This window comes from Gigantopelta aegis, chromosome 6, assembly GCF_016097555.1.
Source record: "Gigantopelta aegis isolate Gae_Host chromosome 6, Gae_host_genome, whole genome shotgun sequence".
Taxonomy (NCBI): Eukaryota; Metazoa; Mollusca; class Gastropoda; order Neomphalida; family Peltospiridae; genus Gigantopelta; species Gigantopelta aegis.
In genome coordinates this window covers 3782601-3810510 of record NC_054704.1, presented here as the reverse complement: position 1 = coordinate 3810510, position 27910 = coordinate 3782601, and the positions used below count along the sequence as shown (strand labels likewise).

Here is a 27910-nt window from a genome sequence, read left to right as displayed (position 1 = left end):
AGATGCTGTTAACCCCTCCTCAAAATCCTAGATCTACAAACACACATAGATGCTGTCAACCCCTCCTCAAAATCCTAGATCTACAAACACATATAGATGCTGTCAACCCCTCCTCAAAATCCTAGATCTACAAACACACATAGATGCTGTCAACCCCCTCCTCAAAATCCTAGATCTACAAACACACATAGATGCTGTCAACCCCTGTGAACCACTCCTCAAATTCCTAGATCTATAAACACACATAGATGCTGTCAACCCCTCCTCAAAATCCTAGATCTACAAACACACATAGATGCTGTGAACCCCTCCTCAAAATCCTAGATCTACAAACACACACACAGATGCTGTCAACCCCTCCTCAAAATCCTAGATCTACAAACACACATAGATGCTGTGAACCCCTCCTCAAAATCCTAGATCTACAGACACATATAGATGCTGTCAACCCCTCCTCAAAATCCTAGATCTACAAAATCCTAGATCTACAAACACACATAGATGCTGTGAACCCCCTCCTCAAAATCCTAGTACTACAAACACACATAGATGCTGTGAACCCCTCCTCAGAATCCTAGATCTACAAACACACATAGATGCTGTCAACCCCTCCTCAAAATCCTAGATCTACAAACACACATAGATGCTGTCAACCCCTGTGAACCCCTCCTCAAAATCCTTGATCTACAAACACACATAGATGCTGTCAACCCCTGTGAACCCCTCCTCAAAATCCTAGATCTACAAACACACATAGATGCTGTGAATCCCCTCCTCAAAATCCTAGATCTACAAACACATAGATGCTTTCAACCCCTCCTCCTCAAAATCCTAGATCTACAAACACATAGATGCTGTCAACCCCTCCTCCTCAAAATCCTAGATCTACAAACACACATAGATGCTGTGAATCCCCTCCTCAAAATCCTAGATCTACAAACACACATAGATGCTGTGAACCCCTCCCCCTCAAAATCCTAGATCTACAAACACACATAGATGCTGTCAACCCCTGTGAACCCCTCCTCAAAATCCTAGATCTACAAACACACATAGATGCTGTCAACCCCTGTGAACCCCTCCTCAAAATCCTAGATCTACAAACACATAGATGCTGTCAACCCCTGTGAACCCGTCCTCAAAATCCTAGATCTACAAACACACATAGATGCTGTCAACCCCTCCTCAAAATCCTAGATCTACAAACACACACAGATGCTGTCAACCCCTCCTCAAAATCCTAGATCTACAAACACACATAGATGCTGTGAACCCCTCCTCAAAATCCTAGATCTACAGACACACATAGATGCTGTCAACCCCTCCTCAAAATCCTAGATCTACAAACACACATAGATGCTGTGAACCCCCATCTCAAAATCCTAGTACTACAAACACACATAGATGCTGTGAACCCCTCCTCAAAATCCTAGATCTACAAACACACATAGATGCTGTCAACCCCTCCTCCTCAAAATCCTAGATCTACAAACACACATAGATGCTGTCAACCCCTCCTCAAAATCCTAGATCTACAGACACACACAGATGCTGTCAACCCTTCCTCAAAATCCTAGATCTACAGACACACATAGATGCTGTTAACCCCTCCTCAAACTCCTAGATCTACAAACACACATAGATGCTGTCAACCCCTCCTCCTCAAAATCCTAGATCTACAGACACACATAGATGCTGTCAACCCCTCCTCCTCAAAATCCTAGATCTACAGACACACACAGATGCTGTGAACCCCTCCTCAAAATCCTAGATCTACAAACACACATAGATGCTGTCAACCCCTCCTCAAAATCCTAGATCTACAGACACACACAGATGCTGTTAACTCCTCCTCCTCAAAATCCTAGATCTACAGACACACATAGATGCTGTTAACCCCTCCTCAAAATCCTAGATCTACAAACACACATAGATGCTGTCAACCCCTCCTCAAAATCCTAGATCTACAAACACATATAGATGCTGTCAACCCCTCCTCAAAATCCTAGATCTACAAACACACATAAATGCTGTTAACTCCTCCTCCTCAAAATCCTAGATCTACAAACACACATAGATGCTGTCAACCCCCTCCTCAAAATCCTAGATCTACAAACACACATAGATGCTGTCAACCCCTGTGAACCACTCCTCAAATTCCTAGATCTATAAACACACATAGATGCTGTCAACCCCTCCTCAAAATCCTAGATCTACAAACACACATAGATGTTGTGAACCCCTCCTCAAAATCCTAGATCTACAGACACACATAGATGCTGTGAACCCCTCCTCAAAATCCTAGATCTACAGACACATATAGATGCTGTCAATCCCTCCTCAAAATCCTAGATCTACAAACACACATAGATGCTGTTAACCCCTGTGAACCCCTCCTCAAAATCCTAGATCTACAAACACACATAGATGCTGTGAACCCCCTCCTCAAAATCCTAGTACTACAAACACACATAGATGCTGTGAACCCCTCCTCAAAATCCTAGATCTACAAACACACATAGATGCTGTCAACCCCTCCTCAAAATCCTAGATCTACAAACACACATAGATGCTGTGAACCCCTCCTCAAAATCCTAGATCTACAAACACACATAGATGCTGTGAACCCCTCCCCCTCAAAATCCTAGATCTACAAACACACATAGATGCTGTCAACCCCTGTGAACCCCTCCTCAAAATCCTAGATCTACAAACACACATAGATGCTGTGAACCCCTCCTCAAAATCGTAGATCTACAGACACACAGATGCTGTCAACCCCTCCTCAAAATCCTAGATCTACAAACACATATAGATGCTGTGAACCCCCATCTCAAAATCCTAGTACTACAAACACACATAGATGCTGTGAACCCCTCCTCAAAATCCTAGATCTACAAACACACATAGATGCTGTCAACCCCTCCTCCTCAAAATCCTAGATCTACAAACACACATAGATGCTGTCAACCCCTGCGAACCCCTCCTCAAAATCCTTGATCTACAAACACACATAGATGCTGTCAACCCCTGTGAACCCCTCCTCAAAATCCTAGATCTACAAACACATAGATGCTTTCAACCCCTCCTCAAAATCCTAGATCTACAAACACATAGATGCTGTCAACCCCTCCTCCTCAAAATCCTAGATCTACAAACACACATAGATGCTGTGAATCCCCTCCTCAATATCCTAGATCTACAAACACATAGATGCTTTCAACCCCTCCTCAAAATCCTAGATCTACAAACACATAGATGCTGTCAACCCCTCCTCCTCAAAATCCTAGATCTACAAACACACATAGATGCTGTGAACCCCTCCTCAAAATCCTAGATCTACAAACACACACAGATGCTGTGAACCCCTCCCCCTCAAAATCCTAGATCTACAAACACACATAGATGCTGTCAACCCCTGTGAACCCCTTCTCAAAATCCTAGATCTACAAACACACATAGATGCTGTCAACCCCTGTGAACCCCTCCTCAAAATCCTAGATCTACAAACACACATAGATGCTGTCAACCCCTCCTCAAAATCCTAGATCTACAAAGACGCATAGATGCTGTGAACCCCTCCTCAAAATCCTAGATCTACAAACACATAGATGCTGTCAACCCCTCTTCTGATAATAATTATAATAGTGTATTATTAAAGTCTTAGGACTAGGGCTGTCTTAATAGAGTTATGGCCCTTTGGGTCTTATGTTCCTGTCATAAATGAGTAATATCTAATGAAAGTAACCAATAAAAATTGTTTAAAAAAAATCTTTTTGAGGCCTTTCTAAAAACATTTTTTATTTGCCTGCATGTTTTGTTTTATTTTTACACTTATTTTATATGTGATTCATAGAAAGAACACGTTGTAAATTGCATGGCTTCATTAAAAGGATCAGTGAAGAGTGTTTCCATCTGTTATATGTCTATTGTTAAACATCATAAAAATTTTATAAAAGATTATCTTTACAAAACTTTATAAATATGTATCTCTTTTCACCATCAAGTAATGTGGCTGTAAATATTTATAAAAGTTGTCCCACCTTTTTTGTTGATGCTTTTGTCAACAAACATGATACATTCATTAAAGTAAAATCAGATGGCATTTGAATAAGAAATTTTTCTTGACCTGATTGTGTCCAATTTGATATCACTTGATAGACTATACATAAATTATTCCATCATTTACATTATGACAGCCATGCATATTGTACTAACGTACAGCATTGCATGATAAAAATACATCTTTAAGAATCATATTTGTGCAAGTTTCTATTTAAAAGAAGCAAAAATAACCCCTTAATATGTTAACTAAATGCATTAGTTATTTCATGTAAATTACTTTGCAATAATTTTGACACTAATTGTGTTGCCATGACAGCTGTTATCCATGAGGAAGAAGATCACCTGTCCCGTGATTTGAAGGAGAAGGAGAAACTGCCTCAGTCTGGACTGGCAGACATCCATGACGACTTCGTCAACCCTCACACCAACCTGAAGGCGAGTTCGTCCAAGGGTCTGCGAGATCAGAAGATGTGTGTGGCCAGCAACCAGGCCCTGATCCAGTACTTCGCCAAGCTCGGCCAATCGTGTGATGAGAACGAGACCATTAATCTGGAGTTCGTCGACACGCTGATACGGAGCGGAGCCAATGTAAACTGTACGGACAAGTACGGCCAGACTGTGCTACACGAGGTGAGGTCACTGTGCTACACGAGGTGAGGTCACTGTGCTAGACGAGGTGAGGTCATTGTTAGATGGGTCTGATCATTAGTTAACTTGTATTGGTGGCCAGACTGTGCTACACGAGGTGAGGTCACTGTGCTACACGAGGTGAGGTCACTGTCAGATGGGTCTGATCATTAGTTAACTTGTATTGGTGGCCAGACTGTGCTACACGAGGTGAGGTCACTGTGCTACACGAGGTGAGGTCACTGTCAGATGGGTCTGATCATTAGTTAACTTGTATTGGTGGCCAAACTGTGCTACACGAGGTGAGGTCACTGTGCTACATGAGGTGAGGTCACTGTGCTACACGAGGTGAGGTCACTGTGCTACACGAGGTGAGGTCACTGTCAGATGGGTCTGATCATTAGTTAACTTGTATTGGTGGCCAGACTGTGCTACACGAGGTGAGGTCACTGTGCTACATGAGGTGAAGTCACTGTTAGATGGGTCTGATCATTAGTTAACTTGTATTGGTGGCCAGACTGTGCTAGATGAGGTGAGGTCACTGTGCTAGACGAGGTAAGGTCACTGTCAGATTGCTTAGGTTGCTTGGATCTGGCATGTTGATGTTATAACACGGTGCTAACGTTATATTGTTCTTGTTGTATGTTTTGTCAGGTTGTTTGGATCTGGCATGTTGATGTTATAACACTGTGCTAACGTTATATTGTTCTTGTTGTATGTTTTGTCAGGTTGTTTGGATCTGGCATGTTGATGTTATAACACGGTGCTAACGTTATATTGTTCTTGTTGTATGTTTTGTCAGGTTGTTTGGATCTGGCATGTTGATGTTATAACACTGTGCTAACGTTATATTGTTCTTGTTGTATGTTTTGTCAGGTTGCTCGGACCTGGCATGTTGATCTGGGCAGGTATTTGCTAGAACACGGGCTAACGTTATATTGTTCTTGTTGTATGTTTTGTCAGGTTGCTCGGACCTGGCATGTTGATGTGGGCAGGTATCTGCTAGAACACGGGGCTAACATCAACCAACCAGACTTCTATGGTCGAACTCCTCTCCATGTTGCTGCTGCCGTCGACTACCCAGAAATGGTGAACCTGCTCATTGAAAACAAAGGTACATCATACTTTCTTAATTCATCAAGATAAACCTCGAGCACAAGCACTGCAAGGTTTGTCTTGGGAATGCAAATGGCCATTAGCAAAAAGGTGGCCATTCCGAGCAGAATTCCTCAGAACAAACTTTTGATCAAAATAATTAATTTCCCGACCCTAATCGTGTACAGTAATCCATTTTGAGCTTATGGAGATAAAAAAATACTTACTTTGTCTATATCTTCACTTTGAATTCATGAAAGAAATCTGACAGTGATATTTTAAAAAGTGTGCTGTCATTTTGATTTACTCTTATTGGCGGAAAATAAAAGTTGGAACAGTCATGTGTGGAAAAGGATTGCTGAAGTAATTACTCGTTCCAAGTCCCCAACATTCCAAAATAAAGAGATACTATACTACTCAAAAGAATTTAAGGGTCAAAAATTGATAACCAAATAAGTTTCAGAGTGTATTAGATTGATAATGTAAACTACACCAAATTTTTTATTTATTGTTCCATATTTACAAAAAACCACAAATAAACATCACTGTATACAAGAAAGTCACATGACATGCTGTCAAAGTTGAAGGTTGTCAAACATGGATTTTACACATTAGAACATTCGTTTAATAGTGTGTGAATCCACCCCTGGCGCGAATACACTCGACACATCGTTGCCTCATGCTGTTGATCAGATGTCTGAAGAACTCTTGGGGAATGGCCTGCCACTCTGCCATAAGAAGTTGACCCAGATCATGAAGGTTGGCCGGAGGGGCATGGTTATCCCGAACTCTCCTGCCTAATTTGTCCCAGGCGTTCTCTATTGGGGCAAAGTCAGGCGAATATGCTGGCCAATCCATCCTGGCGATACCGTGTTGTCTGAGAAAGTCCGTTACCACCCTGGCGCGGTGGGGTCTGGCATTGTCATCCTGCAGAACTGCCCCGCCGCCAATCTGCTGAAGGCCTGGGAGAACCAACGGCCGGATAATCTCATTCATATAGCGGATTCCATTCAGATTGCCATCCACCACATAGAGGGGGGTCCTGTGGTGGATAGAGATGCCCCCCCCACACCATGACGCTGCCACCACCAAACCGGTGATGTTGTCTAACGTTAATGTCAGCGAAGCGCTCCCCAAGACGTCTGTAGACACTAACCCGACCGTCGTTGAACTGGAGACTAAACCTGGACTCATCATTGAACATCACTCGACCCCACTGAACACATTGCCACCGCAGATGAAGCATGCACCAGTGACGTCTGGCCGTTCTGTGACGTGGTAGGAGTGGTGGTCGAACAGCCTGGCGACGGCAGGGTAGATTATTGGCTCTCAGACGATTGCGTATGGTTTGATCAGACACTCGAGTTCCAGTCGCAGTCCGCAGATTGTCACGTAATCGGCGTGCAGAGGTTGTGCGTTGACGTAGAGCCATATTGGTGATGTAGCGGTCCTCTCTATTTGTAGTGCTTCGGGGTCTTCCCGAACGTGGACGATTTCGAACAGAATTCGTTGCTTGGTACCGTTGCCACAGTCGACCAACGACACTCTGACTGACACCAAGTCTCAGAGCAACATTTCTTTGTGTATTGCCATCCTGAAGCCAAGCAATAGCCCTTCCTCGATCTTCGATACTCCGTTGAAGTCGTACCATTGTCGAATTTGGAGTGTGCACCGTACACGAACGCAAGCTCCAATTATACGGAAATTCAGCATTGGGAACATGGAATACACATGCAAAGTGTGCAAATGAAGCGCTTTGTGAAAAAGAAAGATATGGGCACTTAGCAGACCTTTCGCTTTCGCCCTAATTTACGTGCAAATGTAAGCATGTTTTCGCCATTAGAACTAGTCGACAGTGTCAATGACAGTGGATTTTAATTCATTTATGGGTTGCTTAGACCCACTTTCGTCAAAATGGAACAATACCATGCGTGACATTATGGTCTAGCTAATATAATCGACATTCAGAAAATAATGTCGAAAATATCGTCTGACCCTTAAATTCTTTTGAGTAGTATATAGAATAGAATAAAATTATAATAACAAAATAAATTAAAAATATAAAATAATAATAACTTTTTTTTATAAAAAGTAAATAAAAATAAAATAAATATAAATTTAAACAAATATATAAATGAAATAAATTTTAAGTAATCAGTTAAATTAATTGAACACAATTTGCCAGTAATTAAAACTTTTAAGGTTTTTATTGGAAAAGACGTTTAGTTTTATTTTAAACCTTGTTTTTGAGGATATGTAAGAAATAGAATACCACATTAAATTTTATGTTCGTTAGATACATTCATCCTACAACTCATTATTTAGAAAGTTATCCAACTTGCTTTCCTCGTTAGATACATTTTGAAACAAGTCATAAAGTAAATGGAATGTAACAGCCACTCATGTAGTATTCCCTATTTAGCTGCTTCCACAGTCTTATATGCACATTAGCATAGACAGATATTATGACCTTGATTGTGGTGCTTACAATTGGGTTTGACTCAGGGAGGGAGATGCAACAAAACCCTGTAGGTGCTAACCATAAAGCAGATGACATAAACACCGTGCATACCATCAAGTCAGTCAGTTTCAGGGATGGAATACTCTCTTTATGTTTTCAAAATGTTTGATTTTGGTGACAGTTAAATACTCTTACTTGTTCTTGTTCACTGATGAAGAGCTTTACTCTTCACGACTCATAAATGTTTTCATTATTTTTTGTACATTGTCATTTTCATGTGTGCAGTTTAAACTAAACCATCTGTCAGTACATCTTCGAAATAAATACCCTAGGTCTCCGGTAGCATCTTCGAAATAAATACCCTAGGTCTCCGATAGCATCTTCGAAATAAATACCCTAGATCTCCGGTAGCATCTTCGAAATAAATACCCTAGGTCTCCGGTAGCATCTTCGAAATAAATACCCTTGGTCTCCGGTAGCATCTTCGAAATAAATACCCTTGGTCTCCGGTAGCATCTTCGAAAGAAATACCCTAGGTCTCCGGTAGCATCTTCGAAATAAATACCCTAGGTCTCCGGTAGCATCTTCGAAATAAATACCCTTGGTCTCCGGTAGCATCTTCGAAAGAAATACCCTAGGTCTCCGGTAGCATCTTCGAAAGAAATACCCTAGGTCTCCGGTAGCATCTTCGAAATAAATACCCTAGATCTCCGGTAGCATCTTCGAAATAAATACCCTAGGTCTCCGGTAGCATCTTCGAAATAAATACCCTAGATCTCCGATAGCATCTTCGAAATAAATACCCTAGATCTCCGGTAGCATCTTCGAAATAAATACCCTAGATCTCCGATAGCATCTTCGAAATAAATACCCTAGGTCTCCGGTAGCATCTTCGAAATAAATACCCTAGATCTCCGGTAGCATCTTCGAAATAAATACCCTTGGTCTCCGGTAGCATCTTCGAAATAAATACCCTTGGTCTCCGGTAGCATCTTCGAAAGAAATACCCTAGGTCTCCGGTAGCATCTTCGAAATAAATACCCTTGGTCTCCGGTAGCATCTTCGAAATAAATACCCTAGGTCTCCGGTAGCATCTTCGAAATAAATACCCTTGGTCTCCGGTAGCATCTTCGAAATAAATACCCTTGGTCTCCGGTAGCATCTTCGAAAGAAATACCCTAGGTCTCCGGTAGCATCTTCGAAATAAATACCCTAGGTCTCCGGTAGCATCTTCGAAATAAATACCCTTGGTCTCCGGTAGCATCTTCGAAAGAAATACCCTAGGTCTCCGGTAGCATCTTCGAAAGAAATACCCTAGGTCTCCGGTAGCATCTTCGAAATAAATACCCTAGATCTCCGGTAGCATCTTCGAAATAAATACCCTAGGTCTCCGGTAGCATCTTCGAAATAAATACCCTAGATCTCCGATAGCATCTTCGAAATAAATACCCTAGATCTCCGGTAGCATCTTCGAAATAAATACCCTAGATCTCCGATAGCATCTTCGAAATAAATACCCTAGGTCTCCGGTAGCATCTTCGAAATAAATACCCTAGATCTCCGATAGCATCTTCGAAATAAATACCCTAGATCTCTGATAGCATCTTCGAAATAAATACCCTAGGTCTCCGGTAGCATCTTCGGAATAAATACCCTAGGTCTCCGGTAGCATCTTCGAAATAAATACCCTTGGTCTCCGGTAGCATCTTCGAAAGAAATACCCTAGGTCTCCGGTAGCATCTTCGAAATAAATACCCTAGATCTCCGGTAGCATCTTCGAAATAAATACCCTAGGTCTCCGGTAGCATCTTCGAAATAAATACCCTAGATCTCCGATAGCATCTTCGAAATAAATACCCTAGATCTCCGGTAGCATCTTCGAAATAAATACCCTAGATCTCCGATAGCATCTTCGAAATAAATACCCTAGGTCTCCGGTAGCATCTTCGAAATAAATACCCTAGATCTCCGATAGCATCTTCGAAATAAATACCCTAGATCTCCGATAGCATCTTCGAAATAAATACCCTAGGTCTCCGGTAGCATCTTCGAAATAAATACCCTAGATCTCCGATAGCATCTTCGAAATAAATACCCTAGGTCTCCGGTAGCATCTTCGAAATAAATACCCTAGGTCTCCGGTAGCATCTTCGAAATAAATACCCTAGATCTCCGGTAGCATCTTCGAAATAAATACCCTAGGTCTCCGGTAGCATCTTCGAAATAAATACCCTAGGTCTCCGGTAGCATCTTCGAAATAAATACCCTTGGTCTCCGGTAGCATCTTCGAAAGAAATACCCTAGGTCTCCGGTAGCATCTTCGAAAGAAATACCCTAGGTCTCCGGTAGCATCTTCGAAATAAATACCCTTGGTCTCCGGTAGCATCTTCGAAAGAAATACCCTAGGTCTCCGGTAGCATCTTCGAAAGAAATACCCTAGGTCTCCGGTAGCATCTTCGAAATAAATACCCTAGATCTCCGGTAGCATCTTCGAAATAAATACCCTAGGTCTCCGGTAGCATCTTCGAAATAAATACCCTAGATCTCCGATAGCATCTTCGAAATAAATACCCTAGATCTCCGGTAGCATCTTCGAAATAAATACCCTAGATCTCCGATAGCATCTTCGAAATAAATACCCTAGGTCTCCGGTAGCATCTTCGAAATAAATACCCTAGATCTCCGATAGCATCTTCGAAATAAATACCCTAGATCTCTGATAGCATCTTCGAAATAAATACCCTAGGTCTCCGGTAGCTGTTAAAAACTGTACAGTGCCTACTATGTTGTTTTGTTTCTCCATCTGTCAGTATTTTCAATATAAATACCCTAGGTCTCCGGTAGCTGTTAAAAACTGTACACTGCCCGCTGTGTTGTTTTGTTTCTCCATCAGTCAGTACATCTTCAATATAAATACCCTAGATATCTGGTAGCTCTTACAAGCTGTACACTGCCCGCTGTGTTTTGTTTCTCCATTTGTCAGTACATCTTCAGTATAAATACCCTAGATCTCCGATAGCTGTTAAAAACTGTACACTGCTTGCTGTGTTTTGTTTCTCCATCTGTCAGTATCTTCAATATAAATACCCTAGGTCTCCGGTAGCTGTTACAAGCTGTACACTGCCCGCTGTGTTGTTTTGTTTCAGCGGACAAGGAGGCATTGACGATGGAGGGGGAGGGTCAGACCCCTGTGCACTATGCGGCCAAGACGGATGCCTGCAGGTCTCTGAAGGCACTCATCAAGAAGGGCTGTCAGTACAAGACGGTCCGCGACCACAAGGGACGCACACCCATCCACGTGGCAGCTGAACTTGGTATACTTTAAACTCTTTAACTGAGAGAGAGAGAGAGAGAGAGAGAGAGAGAGAGAGAGAGAGAGAGAGAGAGAGAGAGAGAGAGAGAGAGAGAGAGAGAGAGAGAGAGAGAGAGGGAGGGAGGGAGGGAGGGAGGGAGACAGAGATGGAAGGAGGGAAAGGACGAAAACTGGCTTAAGCTACTCTTCATAGTAACAATTGATGTTTTATATACAATTTTGCATAGACAGGACAGCTCATACCACAGCCTTTCATGTACCTGTGGTGAGGTATTTCTTGGGAAATGGAAAAACATGACTGATTCACTGAGGGTAATAAATGCTATAACCCTATTATATCTCTGGGCTACATCCTGCCCCAAGAATTTATAATGCTCCGGTTAAACAACCATACTCAGGACAACTGTTAGACCCATCAAAGTTTGAATAACTAGACTCTGGACAACTGTTAGACCCATCAAAGTTTGAATAACTAGACTCTGGACAACTGTTAGACCCATCAAAGTTTGAATAACTAGACTCAGGACAACTGTTAGACCCATCAAAGTTTGAATAACTAGACTCTGGACAACTGTTAGACCCATCAAAGTTTGAATAACTAGACTCTGGACAACTGTTAGACCCATCAAAGTTTGAATAACTAGACTCAGGACAACTGTTAGACCCATCAAAGTTTGAATAACTAGACTCAGGACAACTGTTAGACCCATCAAAGTTTGAATAACTAGACTCTGGACAACTGTTAGACCCATCAAAGTTTGAATAACTAGACTCAGGACAACTGTTAGACCCATCAAAGTTTGAATAACTAGACTCAGGACAACTGTTAGACCCATCAAAGTTTGAATAACTAGACTCAGGACAACTGTTAGACCCATCAAAGTTTGAATAACTAGACTCTGGACAACTGTTAGACCCATCAAAGTTTGAATAACTAGACTCAGGACAACTGTTAGACCCATCAAAGTTTGAATAACTAGACTCTGGACATGCACATTGAGAACATAGGTTAAGAGAGAAACTCATTGTTCTGTAAGTCAGTTTATGTGTGTGTCTCTCAAATACGGGATGAGCTTACACTGATATTTTCAGTTTTATGCTGGTGAACGGCAGTATATGGCCAGTATATGGCAGCCCGTGTAGTTTGACCACCACCCATTACGTGTCCAGAGCTGTGGCAGCCTGTGTAGTTTGACCACCACCCACTACCTGTTTAGAGCTGTTGGAGCCCGTGTAGTTTGACCACCACCCATTACCTGTTTAGAGCTGTGACAGCCCGTGTAGTTTGACCACCACCCACTAGAGCTGTGGCAGCCCGTGTAGTTTGACCACCACCCCCTACGTGTCCAGAGCTGTGGCAGCCCGTGTAGTTTGACCACCACCCCCTACGTGTCCAGAGCTGTGGCAGCCCGTGTAGTTTGACCACCACCCACTACGTGTCCAGAGCTGTGGCAGCCCGTGTAGTTTGACCACCACCCACTACGTGTCCAGAGTTGTGGCAGCCTGTGTAGTATGACCACCACCCACTACGTGTCCAGAGCTGTGGCAGCCCGTGTAGTATGACCACCACCCACTACGTGTCCAGAGCTGTGGCAGCCTGTGTAGTTTGACCACCACCCACTACGTGTCCAGAGCTGTGGCAGCCCATGTAGTTTAACCACCACCAACTATGTGTCCAGAGCTGTGACAGCCCGTGTAGTTTGACCACCACCCACTATGTGTCCAGAGCTGTGTCAGCCCGTGTAGTTTGACCACCACCCATTGCATGTCCAGAACTGTGACAGCCTGTGTAGTTTGACCACCACCCACTGCGTGTCCAGAGCTGTGACAGCCCGTGTAGTTTGACCACCAGCCACTATGTGTCCAGAGCTGTGTCAGCCCATGTAGTTTGACCACCACCCATTGCGTGTCCAGAACTGTGACAGCCCGTGTAGTTTGACCACCACCCACTGCGTGTCCAGAGCTGTGACAGCCCGTGTAGTACGACCACCACCCATTACGTGTTTAGAGCTGTGGCAGCCCGTGTAGTTTGACCACCACCCACTACGTGTCCAGAGCTGTGGTACCCCGTGTAGTTTGACTCCAGTGTATGAAATAACAGTGGTTTTCCATGTATTTTCTTGTCAGATCGCAGTGAGACAGCGCGACTGCTGCTCGACCTACAGGCACCTGTTGGAGTAAGCGACAACTCTGGGAGGAAGGCCATAACCTGGATGATTACCAAGATGGCTCCAGTGGTACGTGCTGTCAGTTTAATCAAACTATGTCAACTAGGTCTTCGACCAGACACGTACAGAATGTCACCTGTTTTGGATTGGATTGGAAATAATTTAACATGTACATTTAGAGCAAGCTGTTTGTTGATGTTCTGGCACAGTTCCACTTCTCTTGTCCAAATGTGTCTTGTAGCAAATATGATGTCTATATAGAGAGGCAATGCATATACAGTCGAACTTGGTCTAACGGTCACCTGTATATAATGGTAACCTGCCTATAATGGCCACTATAAATCCCCCCCAATGCATTTCCTTCTTTATTTGACCTGCACATAACGGTCACCTGTCCATAACGGCCAGCAGCCACTGTTTTTCACCCAAAATCACAGGTTGAACCTGCTATAACGGTCACAAGATGATCGTCGTGAAGACGGGGTTTTTTTGGTTTTTTTAACCCTGGTTATGTCTTTACTTTTTGAATCATCTTAAAAATTATAAATTAAATGCATTTATATGGCCATGTCTGTAGCTTTGGGTTTATTTTCCGTCAGTGTAAAGTTCCATTGTAATTCTCTGATCGTAATTGAAAAACAAATGGACCCTCAGTGACTTCTGTGACACTGAACAGTAGACGACTTCCCATTGGCTGTACATAATGTAATCTGTATGTATGATCACGCTATTCATTCTCAAGAAACAAAACAAATGAAGTATTAAGTTAGGTGTCTGATTGTTTCTAGCTAGACATGATTGGTAAATAAACATGAATTGCTGAAGGCGGCGGTCAGTAAAGATGTCCCATGTTAGGATTATTTAATGACTCATGATCTTATTCAGCTGTAATCAACAGTCATACTCCACTGAAGGATTAGCGGTGATATGAAACAAACACATGAGTTAAACATGCCACATGGGTAATAACCTTCAATTAAACAAAATATATTCTGAAAGTCAATGTCAGTGTTTGCGAAATGTATTAACGAATACATCTGCATGCAAAATGCCACCGACAAATCGTACTGCTTTAACGTTAGAACAGAGAATCGACGTTATCAACAAATCTGAGAAAGGCAATTTAAGTGTGAGAAAGATCGCCGATCATTTTGGTGTAGGGCTTTCTCAGATTAATTCAATTTTAAAAAGAAAAGCTGATGTTCTGGCCAATTTTGACACTAATATTTGAGCCGAAAGAAAAAAGCAGAAGAAAGCAACAGTCAATGATGACATAAACAAGCTAGTGTGGGACTGGTTTAAAAATGCGACATCTAGAAGGATAAATTTGAGTGGGCCGTTGATTAAAGAGAAAGCACTTAAATTTGCCGAAGATTTGAGTGTTGCGTCATTCAAGGCGTCAAATGGGTGGCTGGACTCGTTTAAACACCGACATAACATTGTTATGGGCACTATGAGTGGCGAGAGAGGTGATGTCAATGACGCTACTATTATTGACTGGAAGGCAAAGCTTTCGACCGTGTGCGAGAGATACACACCACAGGACATCTTCAACATGGATGAGACAGGCCTTTTCTACAGAGATACAACAAAGAGTACGTTCAAAGTTAAAGGAGAGGAATGTGCCGGTGGGAAGCGATCCAAAGAGAGACTGACCGTTGCGTTGTGTGCCAGTATGACAGGGGAGAAGCTTCCGGCTCTTGTAATAGGGAAATGTAAAAAGCCACGTTGTTTTAAGAAAATAACGCCCGAGGCTCTACCTGTGATATACACAAGTAACAAAAAGGCTTTGATGAACAGTGCTTTGTTTCAGTGGTGGATAGAAAAATTCAACCGAAAAATGAGACGTCAGAGTAGAAAAGTGCTCCTGTTTGTTGATAATGCGCCTTCCCACCCAACAGTAGAACTTTCTAATGTTAAACTTGCTTTTCTTCCTCCCAATACAACTTCCAAATCCCAGCCAATGGACCATGGAATCATTCAGACCATGAAACTCAAATACCGCAAGGGTCAACTGCAGCATGTTATTTCTGCCATGGAACAAGATGAAAGCAAATGTGGCACACAGTTGTTAAAAGATATTAACGTCCTCCAGGCCATTTATTGGATTCACAGTTCCTGGAAAGAAGTGGAATCTTCAACAATTAAAAGGTGTTTTGAAAGGTGTGGATTTCAGTCTGTCGAAGAGAATACATCAAACGGAGACAACAACGATGAGGACGACGGTGACGACGATGTACGCCTGTCCAACATAGCCAAGTCAAAGGAATTGTTTGGGTTACCATTACATGAAGTTGCTGACTGTGATACACACGTCAAGACGTGTGACAAGTCTGTTGTTGATTGGGCTAGACCTGCATCGGTTCTTTTGAAAGAAATGGATAGCAATGAATTGGGCCAAAGTGATGATAGTGACGAAAATGATGATGGGAGTGATAAAGGCGAGATTGAAAGTAGGAAACAAAAGGTGTGTTCAATAATAGAAGCAGAGAAGTATGTGAGTTACTTGAAAGAGTTTGCTCTATTTCATGGCAGGTGTGACATTCTAAGCGCTACCATGGATATAGAAGAACATGTGTCTTCGATGCGAGTGGAATGCTATGGGAAGCAATCCAAAATTGGTGACTTCTTTATAAAGTGAATAAACAAAATAGGTGTGTTATTTGTGTACTATCATTGTATTGTGTTGTATTGACATGGACAGTCTCATGTAATAAAAAAAAACCTTATTTATAACACGTGTATCTTCTTTTTTTATGACAGTTGTGATATGTTTTAATATATGTGTTCTAATTTTGAACCTGTATATAAGGGTCACCTCTCTATAACGGCCACTTTTGTCAAGTCCCTTGGGTGACCGTTATATACAGGTTTGACTGTATATAGAATACTAAACAAGCTTGCCTGTCATACCATTTTTATGAAATATGTGAACAGTTTTGGTATCTGACGAATGAAAGTTTCATAAAAATGGTATGACAGGCAAGCCAGTTTAGTATTTTATTTATTACAAACCAACTGCAAACAAGCCGCAATGCAGAAATAAGCAGATGTCGAGACCTACTACACATTATTTTTCTATGAATTGGGTCAGCAAGTGATCTACATCACACTCCCGTCATGCCAATATTACACTTGTTGGATACTGAGTGATTGTTATGACATGAGCAATATCTTACACTGGTGTGTAATAAATTTGTGTATTGGAAGCATATATCTCACGTACCTCTATGGCAATTGTTTATTATAGAAAGTGCCATTTATATTATAGTTGATTTGGATTTCAGATGCCTTGCTTAAGATTTTTTTTTTTTTACCGTAACTACTGAATACTGACTTCATTGAAAGTGTCCATTATGAACAGTTAGCCTTTGTATAACAAAAGTGTACTAAGTCTTGTGTCACATCTGTGGATGTTGGCTATTTGTATTTTAGTGTAATTTAACAGACAATATATATTCGAGTATAATTTAACAATAAATATGTATTTGAGTGTAATTTAACAGTCGGTATGTATTTGAGTGTAATTTGACAGTCAATATGTATTTGAGTGTAATTTGACAGTCAATATGTATTTGAGTGTAATTTGACAGTCAATATGTATTTGAGTGTAATTTGACAATCTATTTGCAGGCAAGTGAAGCTCTGAATCAGTTTCGAACAACAAACCGTCCAAAGAGAGAACAACATTTTTACCTGAACCTTCTTGTCCAGGATATTGGTAAGTTCTATCAGTACTGATATTGGTAAGTTCTGTCAGTACTGATATTGGTAAGTACTGTCAGTACTGATATTGGTAAGTTCTGTCAGTACGGATATTGGTAAGTTCTGTCAGTACTGATATTTGTAAGTACTGTCAGTACTGATATTGGTAAGTTCTGTCAGTACGGATATTGATAAGTTATGTCAGTACGGATATTGGTAAGTTCTGTCAGTACTGATATTGGTAAGTTCTGTCAGTACGGATATTGGTAAGTTCTGTCAGTACTGATATTGGTAAGTACTGTCAGTACTGATATTGGTAAGTTCTGTCAGTACGGATATTGATAAGTTCTGTCAGTACTGATATAGGTAAGTACTGTCAGTACGGATATTGGTAAGTTCTGTCAGTACGGATATTGGTAAGTTCTGTCAGTACGGATATTGGTAAGTTCTGTCAATGGTCTCTTTAGACAAGTGTTTGTTTAATACAAGGACCAGAAACAGGAATTCAGACAAAGCTTGCTGTTATCAGTCCCTACCAGTCCAATCGGAGGGGACAATAGGTTTCATCTCAGTCCTGTCTGTCTGTCCGTCCATCTATCACACATAGTTTTCGGGGGGGGGGGGTTCACATTGCCTAGAGATATTTAGCTGCAATTTTGTGTATAGTTTTTTCATGTGCTGTTACAGATCAAGTTTGAATTATGGCCCTTGAACTTAGGTGATATGAAAATGAGTTTTTCAGATATTGAGCATTGTTTGTATCATCATTTTGATTGGTTTTAAACAAGGTGGTTTATTGTTTAACATATAATAATGTGGGCCTACATACTTCTTTTACATTTGATAATTGCTTTTGCTGTTTTGTAGATAAAGATCCAGAAGGCAAAAGTCAAACCCCGGTAAGTATTCATGTTATGACCCTTCCGGTCATTTAATAATTGTTATACATTTAAGGATTTCTCTTATTTCTTTTACGTTCATCTGGGTATGAACAAAAACAATCATCCGCAAACTGTGACTCAGTGAAGCTATTCTCACATAAGTTTGTTGATTTATTTTTTTTCATACCCAGATGAACATAAAAGAAATAACGGACAATACTTATAATTAAATACTAATAATAACATTAAAAGTTCATATTTTATTTTGAATTATTTTTTAGGTTAAAACAATAATGCTCAGTAAGACAAATTACCCATATAAAATGATGTCATCAGGTATGACATTCCCTGACGACGTAATGTTTACATTAATTGAGAAATGAACAAACTCCTGTTGCTATGGCTGGACCAATGAGATGACGTTTTATTGTAATGACTCTAACAGAAAGTTAATTATGTATACATATTTGATATATACGTATTTATCACCAGTTTATCACATGTATACATGTGGCACTAGTTGTGGCTGAGGTCACTTAAATTTACATTCAAATTTAAATAGAACTCGTGTTTTATTGTTATGAATAACATTTCATTCAGGTGTATGCTTATTCGCAAAATAAAATTACAGTTTTTTTAAGTATATGGGTCCTACCACAGCCCCATTCAAAGTGTCTTGAACCCTACCCTCAATATCAATCACAAACTACTGTTATAAAACACTAATGTTTATCATTAATTCAAATAGTCCTGAACCCTACCCTCAGTATCAATCACAAACTACTGTTATAAAACACTAATGTTTATCATTAATTCAAATAGTCCTGAACCCTACCCTCAGTATCAATCACAAACTACTGTTATAAAACACTAATGTTTATCATTAATTCAAATAGTCCTGAACCCTACCCTCAATATCAATCACAAACTACTGTTATAAAACACTAATGTTTATCATTAATTCAAATAGTCCTGAACCCTACCCTCAGTATCAATCACAAACTACTGTTATAAAACACTAATGTTTATCATTAATTCTGGTCGTATTAAAACACTTCCTAATAACATGGAAAATTATGAGCTACATTCTGGTGAACTGTCCGAGTGAGAAAACAAAATTCATCAAATACATGTTTAGATCACCTTTGAACTGGGGTGGGGGGCAATGCATACTTTGATCTCTCCAGCTTTAAACTCTATGATTGTTCATGATAACTGAGGTTTTCGTAATTGTTTTTATATATTTGGTTTAAACAGTTTTTATTTATCATCAACATATATGGTTTTTGGATTGACTAATTATAGGCCGATTATATCAAGGTCTTTCTCTTCTGTTGGGCCTCTTTATATTTCACATTAACAATTCCATGAAGTTGGCACGAAAAATGTTTACAGATGTTGCCTCCAAGATTTAATATTTTGAGAACTACTTACTTTCCCAGCTTCATACGATTGTGACACAGAAACAATTCCAGCTTCTCATGAATGAGACAGTCCAGCGTTTAATAGAAATCATGTGGAAAAAGTTTGGATTGTACGTTGTTGTTGTTGGCTATTGTGAGGTGACGGCTGTATTTAACCAACACAGTAATCATAACATTTAATCGGTTTGGTGGCTTAATTGTGTTGTAGTTGGCTAGCATCTTTTGATTGAAATAATAAATAATATATTTATTAATTTTAATTTTATTATTGCAGTTTTCTAGAAATTAAATTGTATGTCTTCCAAAATATATTTTAATAGTTTTTTCTCTAATGTTAGCAATAACAAACTATAAAATAATAGTTTGTTATTGCTAACATTAGAGAAAAAACTATTAAAATATATTTTGGAAGACATTTTGCTTAATATAATTTTAATAGTTATTTATACTTGTTTAGATTAACAAAACATTTCTTTTATTTCTCTTACTAATATGTATTTACATTAAATCAGATACCATATAAATGCAACTCATTTTATCGCATTAAGTTTACTTTTAATGGGAACATAACAACATAACTGTAAAATTATTTTTCATTTCATTTTTTAAATGCTAACTTTTTTTTTTCTTGTTAATATCCAAATACTGGAATACTAAAGTTAGTTTTCTCAGAAATGACATTTAGCTACTTTACTTAACTTTGGTTTTAAAACTGCATTTAATAAGTTGAGAAATTAAAAATATATAGATTATGTAGCCTAATATTAAAATGATTTTACTGCCTAAAACTCACAAACTATTTTCTTACTGCAGCTACTAAAAACATTCACCTATAAGACCATATTATTATCCACTTGAGTTGAGGTGAAACACCTGGGTTGTCTGTCCAGGATGGGGTTGATGGTTAGTGAAACGCCTGGGTTGTCTGTCCAGGATGGGGTTGATGGTTAGTGAAACACCTGGGTTGTCTGTCCAGGATGGGGTTGATGGTTAGTGAAAAACCTGAGTTGTCTGTCCAGGGTGGTGTTCATGGTTGGTGAAACATCTGGGTTGTCTGTCCAGGATGGTGTTCATGGTTGGTGAAACATCTGGGTTGTCTCTCCAGGATGGTGTTCATGGTTGGTGATATATCTGGGTTGTCTATCCAGGATGGGGTTGATGGTTAGTGAAACACATGGGTTGTCTGTCCAAGATTGGTTGATGGTTAGTGAAACACCTGGGTTGTCTGTCCAGGATGGGGTTTATGGTTAGTGAAACACCTGGGTTGTCTGTCCATTATGGGGTTCATGGTTAGTGAAACACCTGGGTTATCTGCCCAGGATGGGGTTGATGGTTAGTGAAACACCTGGGTTGTCTGTCCAGGATGGGGTTGATGGTTAGTGATATATCTGGGTTGTCTGTCCAGGATGGGGTTGATGGTTAGTGATACATCTGGGTTGTCTGTCCAGGATGGGGTTGATGGTTAGTGATACATCTGGGTTGTCTGTCCAGGATGGGGTTCATGGTTAGTGAAACACCTGGGTTGTCTGTCCAGGATGGTCTTGATGGTTAGTGATATATCTGGGTTGTCTGTCCAGGACATTGGTTAGTGAGATGGATTGTAAACCAGCAACCATCAGCCATAAAGCCCTTGGTTTGACCGTCACACCACGATGATCAGTTGCTGAGAATAGGACTTTAATTTAATAACACTCATTTGGAGTTTTAGGGTGAACCAAAGTGAAGGCAATAAACATTGTGTCTGAAATGTATATGTTCAAAATAATCGTGCCCAAAGTAAGTACAAACATAATACATGTACTTCACCTCAAAACTACTGAAACGTTCAGCTCTAGGAATATCACAATAACTTTAACTTCATTTTTAAATATTCACAACTGTCATTCATCAGCTGTGGGGTAGGAGTAATTGATCGTCCATGTTATTTTTAAATATTCACAACTGTCATTCATCAGCTGTGGGGTAGGAGTAATTGATTGTCCATGTTATTTTTAAATATTCACAACTGTCATTCATCAGCTGTGGGGTAGGAGTAATTGATTGTCCATGTTATTTTTAAATATTTACAACTGTCATTCATCAGCTGTGGGGTAGGAGTAATTGATTGTCCATGTTATTTTTAAATATTCACAACTGTCATTCATCAGCTGTGGGGTAGGAGTAATTGATTGTCCATGTTATTTGGTCGGGTCTATAAAAACATTAAACTATACAATATTTTATTTCAGACAAATAAATGAGTTTTTTAAATGCTCACATTTATCAGTATTTATTTGATTTATCATTTACTAGATCTTAGACAATACATGCCCCTGTGATTTACTGTTTGAGGACTGGTTTGAGAAACAGCTGTGTCTAATTAATAAATTAATTAATAAATTCTCATTTTAGGTTGCACTCACCTGCCTGTGAACTTACTCTACCTGTTGTTATAACATGTATAGGTACAGAAGATGTAATCACATTTGTGGCATGTCATGATCTGTTGTGAAAACTTGCACAGAAATCATTAACATACACTGTATAGGCCTACAGTTCTAACGGTGGTGTGTACATAATAATATAGTAGAGCAGTTGTAGAAGAGGTAGACTTTAGACAAAGGTTTGGTATTAGGAGCTCTTTACAGCTAATTCTTAAAGAGCAAAGCAAGCATGAGCAATAACTGTTGGCCTTTGTCTTTCTTAGATTACTTTAAAGCATGAGTGTTTAATATTCTTGTACCACTGTTACATTACGTCCAGGAATTGGTCACTGTTACATTATGCGGTATGTAAGCATAATTTACATTGCTACGGCACTAGGCAGGACGTAGCACAGTGATAAAGCGCTCACTTGATGCATGGTCAGTGTGGGATCAACCCGCATCAGTGGGCCCACTGGGCTATTCTCATTCAAGCCAATGCACCACGACTGGTATATCAAAGGCTGTGGTATGTGCTATTCTGTCTATGGGATGGTGCATATAAAAGACTATATATCAAAATTACCAAATGTTTGACATCCAATAGCCAATGATTAATAAATCAATGTGCTCTAGTGGTGTTGTTAAACAAAAGAAACTTAGCTACGGCAGTTTCTTGTAAACCCATTAAGATATGAAAAAGTATGTTTATTTTACATTTGATAAAAATGTGAAATAGCATTAAATATATACCATTTCCAGAGGGCATAGTGTTCTCAATGTTGGTAAATATATCATTCAGCAAATGAGAGATTTCCTTGACATTTGTGGTCATAGAACATTCCTTGATGTTACATGAAGCAAGTGATTGGATTGATGGCTGTGCAACAATGTTAATTTAATTATTGTTTTAGTATTAATGTATTACGTATAGGGGAATGTCCGAGTAACTCTCCATTCCTGACAAATAATGGAAACAAGTCCTGCTAGGCCCGAGTCCCATTGTTTTTCAGGAATGGCGAGTTACGAGGATATTCCCCTACTTAAAATACACCACTAAATAATAACTTTATGTCAACAGGCCCTATGTTAGTATCAGTTTAACACAAGTGATTTTGGTTGGTTAATTAAGTAGGGTTTCATCTCTCCAGTCCTAAAAAATAATGGAGCGTTGAGACAATACTGAGATGTCACAGGTGTATTTTAATTGTGTATCTCGGATACAAGTAATATCTTTATTAGCATCAAAACTGATTATTAAAAAAGGCAATTCCGTATCTAAAGTAGAAAATCCTCTGGTTGAAGTTACCCTGCCTGACTGTTAGAATTATCTCCCTTGCTTCAGCTGCAGGTCGCGGTGGCCTACAGGCAGTACGAGCTCGTAATGAACCTGGTTTTTGTTAAGTTGTTGGACGTACAGTGGAAGGCATTTGGCAGGTTAGTCTAACGGTCTTATTTCAACAGTGTCCTAATTGCTTCTTAATTCACAGATGATTTTGAACGTCTTGATAAATAACACATTGTTCATAATTGTTTATAATCATAAGTATCAATGTTAATAAATATTCTTATTTATTTATTTTTATTTTGTTTTTATTTTTTGTGTGTGTGTCAAATTGCACTTTTTATTTATGTGTTCATGTTTGTGTAATTAATATTTTGTGCCTTTTAGTAAAAATGTATTGGATCTTGCTCAGAGTATTAACCTATTAAATATTTTATTTAAATCTATACGTAATACTTATTTCATTTTAATTCCAGTATTTAACATGTATAGTCTTTTAATATGTAACTGTTGTTTATTATTAACTGCTATCTAATACTATTTACATTGCATTTAAGATGTTTTTGTTTTGTTTAGAATATTTGTGTTTGTTGCATGTTAGTAGTAACTCTGTATTTTCAGTTAATATGCAAATTAAAGATAAACTGAATTTAGCCAATTGAAATAATTTGTAAACTGAATCAGGCTAATGAGCTTATTGCTTCTGATGACATTATGACAATTTGTAATGGTCTTTCAACATAGGGTTCTCAGTTTAATATTCTAATATTTATTCTGCTATACTATCAGGAATGTGTGTTTCTTACTGCCTTGTATAAAATGCTGCAGCAGTGTAGACCTAAATATTATATGTGGCCATACTCCACACAAAGACATGATTTTTAATGCAGTTCACAGTAGTGTAATAGTTTTTCATTTTAATAATTTTGGTAGTAAAATCATTTTGTAACCACTCAAAATGTTTGGTTTAAATAGAGTACATTATTAATGACATAGTGACAGTTATATGATTCCTGTTTTAATACATTTTGTTAATTCTTTAGCTTTTTTTTTAAAATTAGGTCAACTGTTTTTCCTCCTATTTTAATATTAATGTGAAATTTTATCCATACAAAAATTATGGATCTTAATGTGTATTTTTTTAAATTACCCACCACCATATCATAAACATTCTGTTTAGAGTTAAACTGTAGGAGTAATTCTTTCATTAAAACATCATGGCCATAATTATCTTCAGCTACAGTTGACAAATGTGTCAAGGGTTTTTGTATTTAATCCTTGGTATTGAAAATTAGGCTATGGCCTTAAAGTAAGAAACTGACAAATATTCACCCTCTAATAAAAGAAGTGCAGGTGAGTATGTATTGATCAATAACAATTAGGTGTGTCTAAAATATGTTTAAATATCTTAGGCATCTTCATTTAGGAAATGGGGGATGTTCTTAATTTTCTTTTCAACTGGTGGGGGTGGGGAAGGATGCATATTCTAGCCATCTCAGCCTTCTAGTTGGTGAGGAGAAGGTGGTGGTGGTGGGGGGTGCTTCCCACACCTATGACTATGACTGTCAGTATGTACTGAATGGACGATTCTTCTGATGGACGATAATTGTTCTGATGGACGATTGTTCTGATGGATATATGTGACGTGCATTTCCTCTGTAATTTATGTTTTAGCTTAAAATGTTTGGGGAAGCCACTGAAAGTACATTACAATTGTTGTATTGAGTAAATTCTTCAAAACTTATGTGATATTGATTAATTTGCAGGGTTTTTTAAATCACAAATGTAAAAATAATGAAATGTGATATTTGCAACTATGACAGTACTGTTACAAAACCTTTCCCATTTTTTAACAGTAAATATGATATCATTCTTTGTAACCCATGAGAGATTCCTAGTTTTTAATTAATTCTTTTTTTTATTTTGACTAAAATAAGGTGTAATTTCATGTTTTTAAGCCCGTGAACTTCTTTTGGGAAGTGCTTAATTTAAGAAAATCCCATAAATTTACTTGAATGTCAACATTCATGTCAACAATATTTCTTACAATCTCAAATATTTCACAACATCTTAAAATACAGAATAAACTCTTAAGTAAAAATGTTTCATTCAGACTTGGCCATATTAGGTTTGGAAAGTAAAGTATATTTGAGAACACAGTTCCAACGAGTTGGATGTCTGTTTCTTAGTAGGGTGGAGTGTTACAGTATTATTGGTTTAATACGTACACAAAGTAAAACATTGTATTAGGAAATCATTAAACGTTGAGTTGTTAGCAGAGTAAAAGTTTGCCATATTGAGTATTACTATTTTACTCTTGTACATGGAGTATTGTTGTTTAATACTTGCACAATATCTGTTTATTACATGGGGTATTGTTGTTAACACTTACACAATATCTGTTTATTACATTGGGTATTGTTGTTAACACTTACACAATATCTGTTTATTACATGGGGTATTGTTGTTAACACTTACGCAATATCTGTTTATTACATTGGGTATTGTTGTTAACACTTACACAATATCTGTTTATTACATTGGGTATTGTTGTTAACACTTACACAATATCTGTTTATTACATTGGGTATTGTTGTTAACACTTACACAATATCTGTTTATTACATGGGGTATTGTTGTTAACACTTGCACAATATCTGTTTATTACATTGGGTATTGTTGTTAACACTTACACAATATCTGTTTATTACATAGGGTATTGTTGTTAACACTTACACAATATCTGTTTATTACATTGGGTATTGTTGTTAACACTTACGCAATATCTGTTTATTACATGGAGTATTGTTGTTAACACTTACGCAATATCTGTTTATTACATTGGGTATTGTTGTTAACACTTACACAATATCTGTTTATTACATTGGGTATTGTTGTTAACACTTACACAATATCTGTTTATTACATGGGGTATTGTTGTTAACACTTACACAATATCTGTTTATTACGTGGGGTATTGTTGTTAACACTTACACAATATCTGTTTATTACGTGGGGTATTGTTGTTAACACTTACACAATATCTGTTTATTACGTGGGGTATTGTTGTTAACACTTACACAATATCTGTTTATTACGTGGGGTATTGTTGTTAACACTTACACAATATCTGTTTATTACATGGGGTATTGTTGTTTAACACTTACACAATATCTGTCTCTTCGTTAAGGCGTGGTGCTTGGATTAACCTGATCATCAACTTCTTGTATATTCTCGTGTGGACAGTTATCGGGGTCCTAGTCGAGTACGACAAGCGACATATTTACCAGTGGCCCACTGATTCGTGGAGAGTTGTCTTGTGGGTGAGTCGTTTGTAAGGAAATTGAGCAGTGGGATAAATACATTAATAAATCACTACAGTCACAGGGAACGCCTTTTGTTTCATACTATGAAATTATACTACAAGTTATTTATTTCTGAGCCGATTGTTTTTTAACTTGCACACAAAAATAGTATTTTTGTTATTTCCGAAACACTTTTACTTGTCTTCTTATGTCAAACCAAAGTGAAATTATTTACAAAAAAAACATGTTTGTAGGAAGATGGAAAAGACTATAGATTAGCTATTGATAAACAATAAAGTACCACACTTGTAATTAATTTCTTATTATTGGTTAGATCAGCTGATCTGTAGTGAATGTCTTTACATACCGTATTGAATTGATTGTTACCAGTTTGAGAATGAAGCCTGTTAGGCTAATGGTAGACAAGTTGAACAAGTTTTATGTGAGTTTATTTTCTCATTCAGTTGCTTGCTGTTGGCATTACGGTGTGGCAGATCACCGAAGAGCTGAAGGAATATGCTCGGTCGAAGAAAGCTCACCGGGTATGTTTTTATGTTAAAATCTTGAGCAGTCATTCATACCTGCTCCCCTTTACTGTCCATCTGTCTACCTATCTGTTACTTAGCCATCTCGTACGTCCATTTTCCTTTTAGTCTACTAGTCTGTTTTCCGTTATTTCATGTGTTTATCCATCTGTCAGCCCATCCATTTATTCATGCATTCATCCAATTATCCATCCATCCATTCATCCATCCAATTATTCATCCATTCCTCCATTCATTCCTGCATCCATTTTTCCATCCATCCATCCATCCATCTATTCATTATTCATCCATTCATTCTCCACCCATCTATTCATCTATCCATCCATTCATTCATCCACCCATCCCTCAATCCACCTATCCCTCAATCCATCCATCCATCCATCCATCCATCCATCCATCCATCTATCCATGCCTCCTATTCCTGTCTGTTGTTGTGTTTGTTTGTATCAGTCATAATGATGTTTATGTGTACATCAAGTTTTACTTTTAGTTCAGTACCCATTTCTCTCACCCTAGAAGTCATACAAAACCACACTTCTAAAAATACATGACATTTAATCGTTAATTGTGAATTCAAGATCTTGTAATTAAAGAGGATGTTGAAGTTGTTTTGTAATGATGATAATATTATAAA

At 38.7% G+C, this 27910-nt stretch overlaps 1 protein-coding gene across 3 annotated transcripts in view; it reads left to right on the top strand.

The window, feature by feature from the left end:
- Positions 1-27910, top strand: part of LOC121375510 (transient receptor potential cation channel subfamily V member 3-like) — a 70033-nt gene that overhangs the window by 13952 nt on the left and 28171 nt on the right. For 2 of the 3 annotated variants that reach the window (XM_041502998.1, XM_041502999.1), the window contains exons 4-12: positions 4382-4695; positions 5656-5806; positions 11395-11562; positions 13689-13798; positions 17363-17450; positions 18302-18333; positions 19758-19849; positions 26617-26749; positions 27196-27273. In XM_041502998.1, coding sequence (XP_041358932.1) covers positions 4382-4695; positions 5656-5806; positions 11395-11562; positions 13689-13798; positions 17363-17450; positions 18302-18333; positions 19758-19849; positions 26617-26749; positions 27196-27273 — 1166 coding nt within the window. Of the gene's footprint in view, positions 1-4381; positions 4696-5655; positions 5807-11394; positions 11563-13688; positions 13799-17362; positions 17451-18301; positions 18334-19757; positions 19850-23486; positions 23579-26616; positions 26750-27195; positions 27274-27910 lie in introns of all 3 variants that reach the window. The other variant, XM_041502996.1, reaches the window with a different exon arrangement.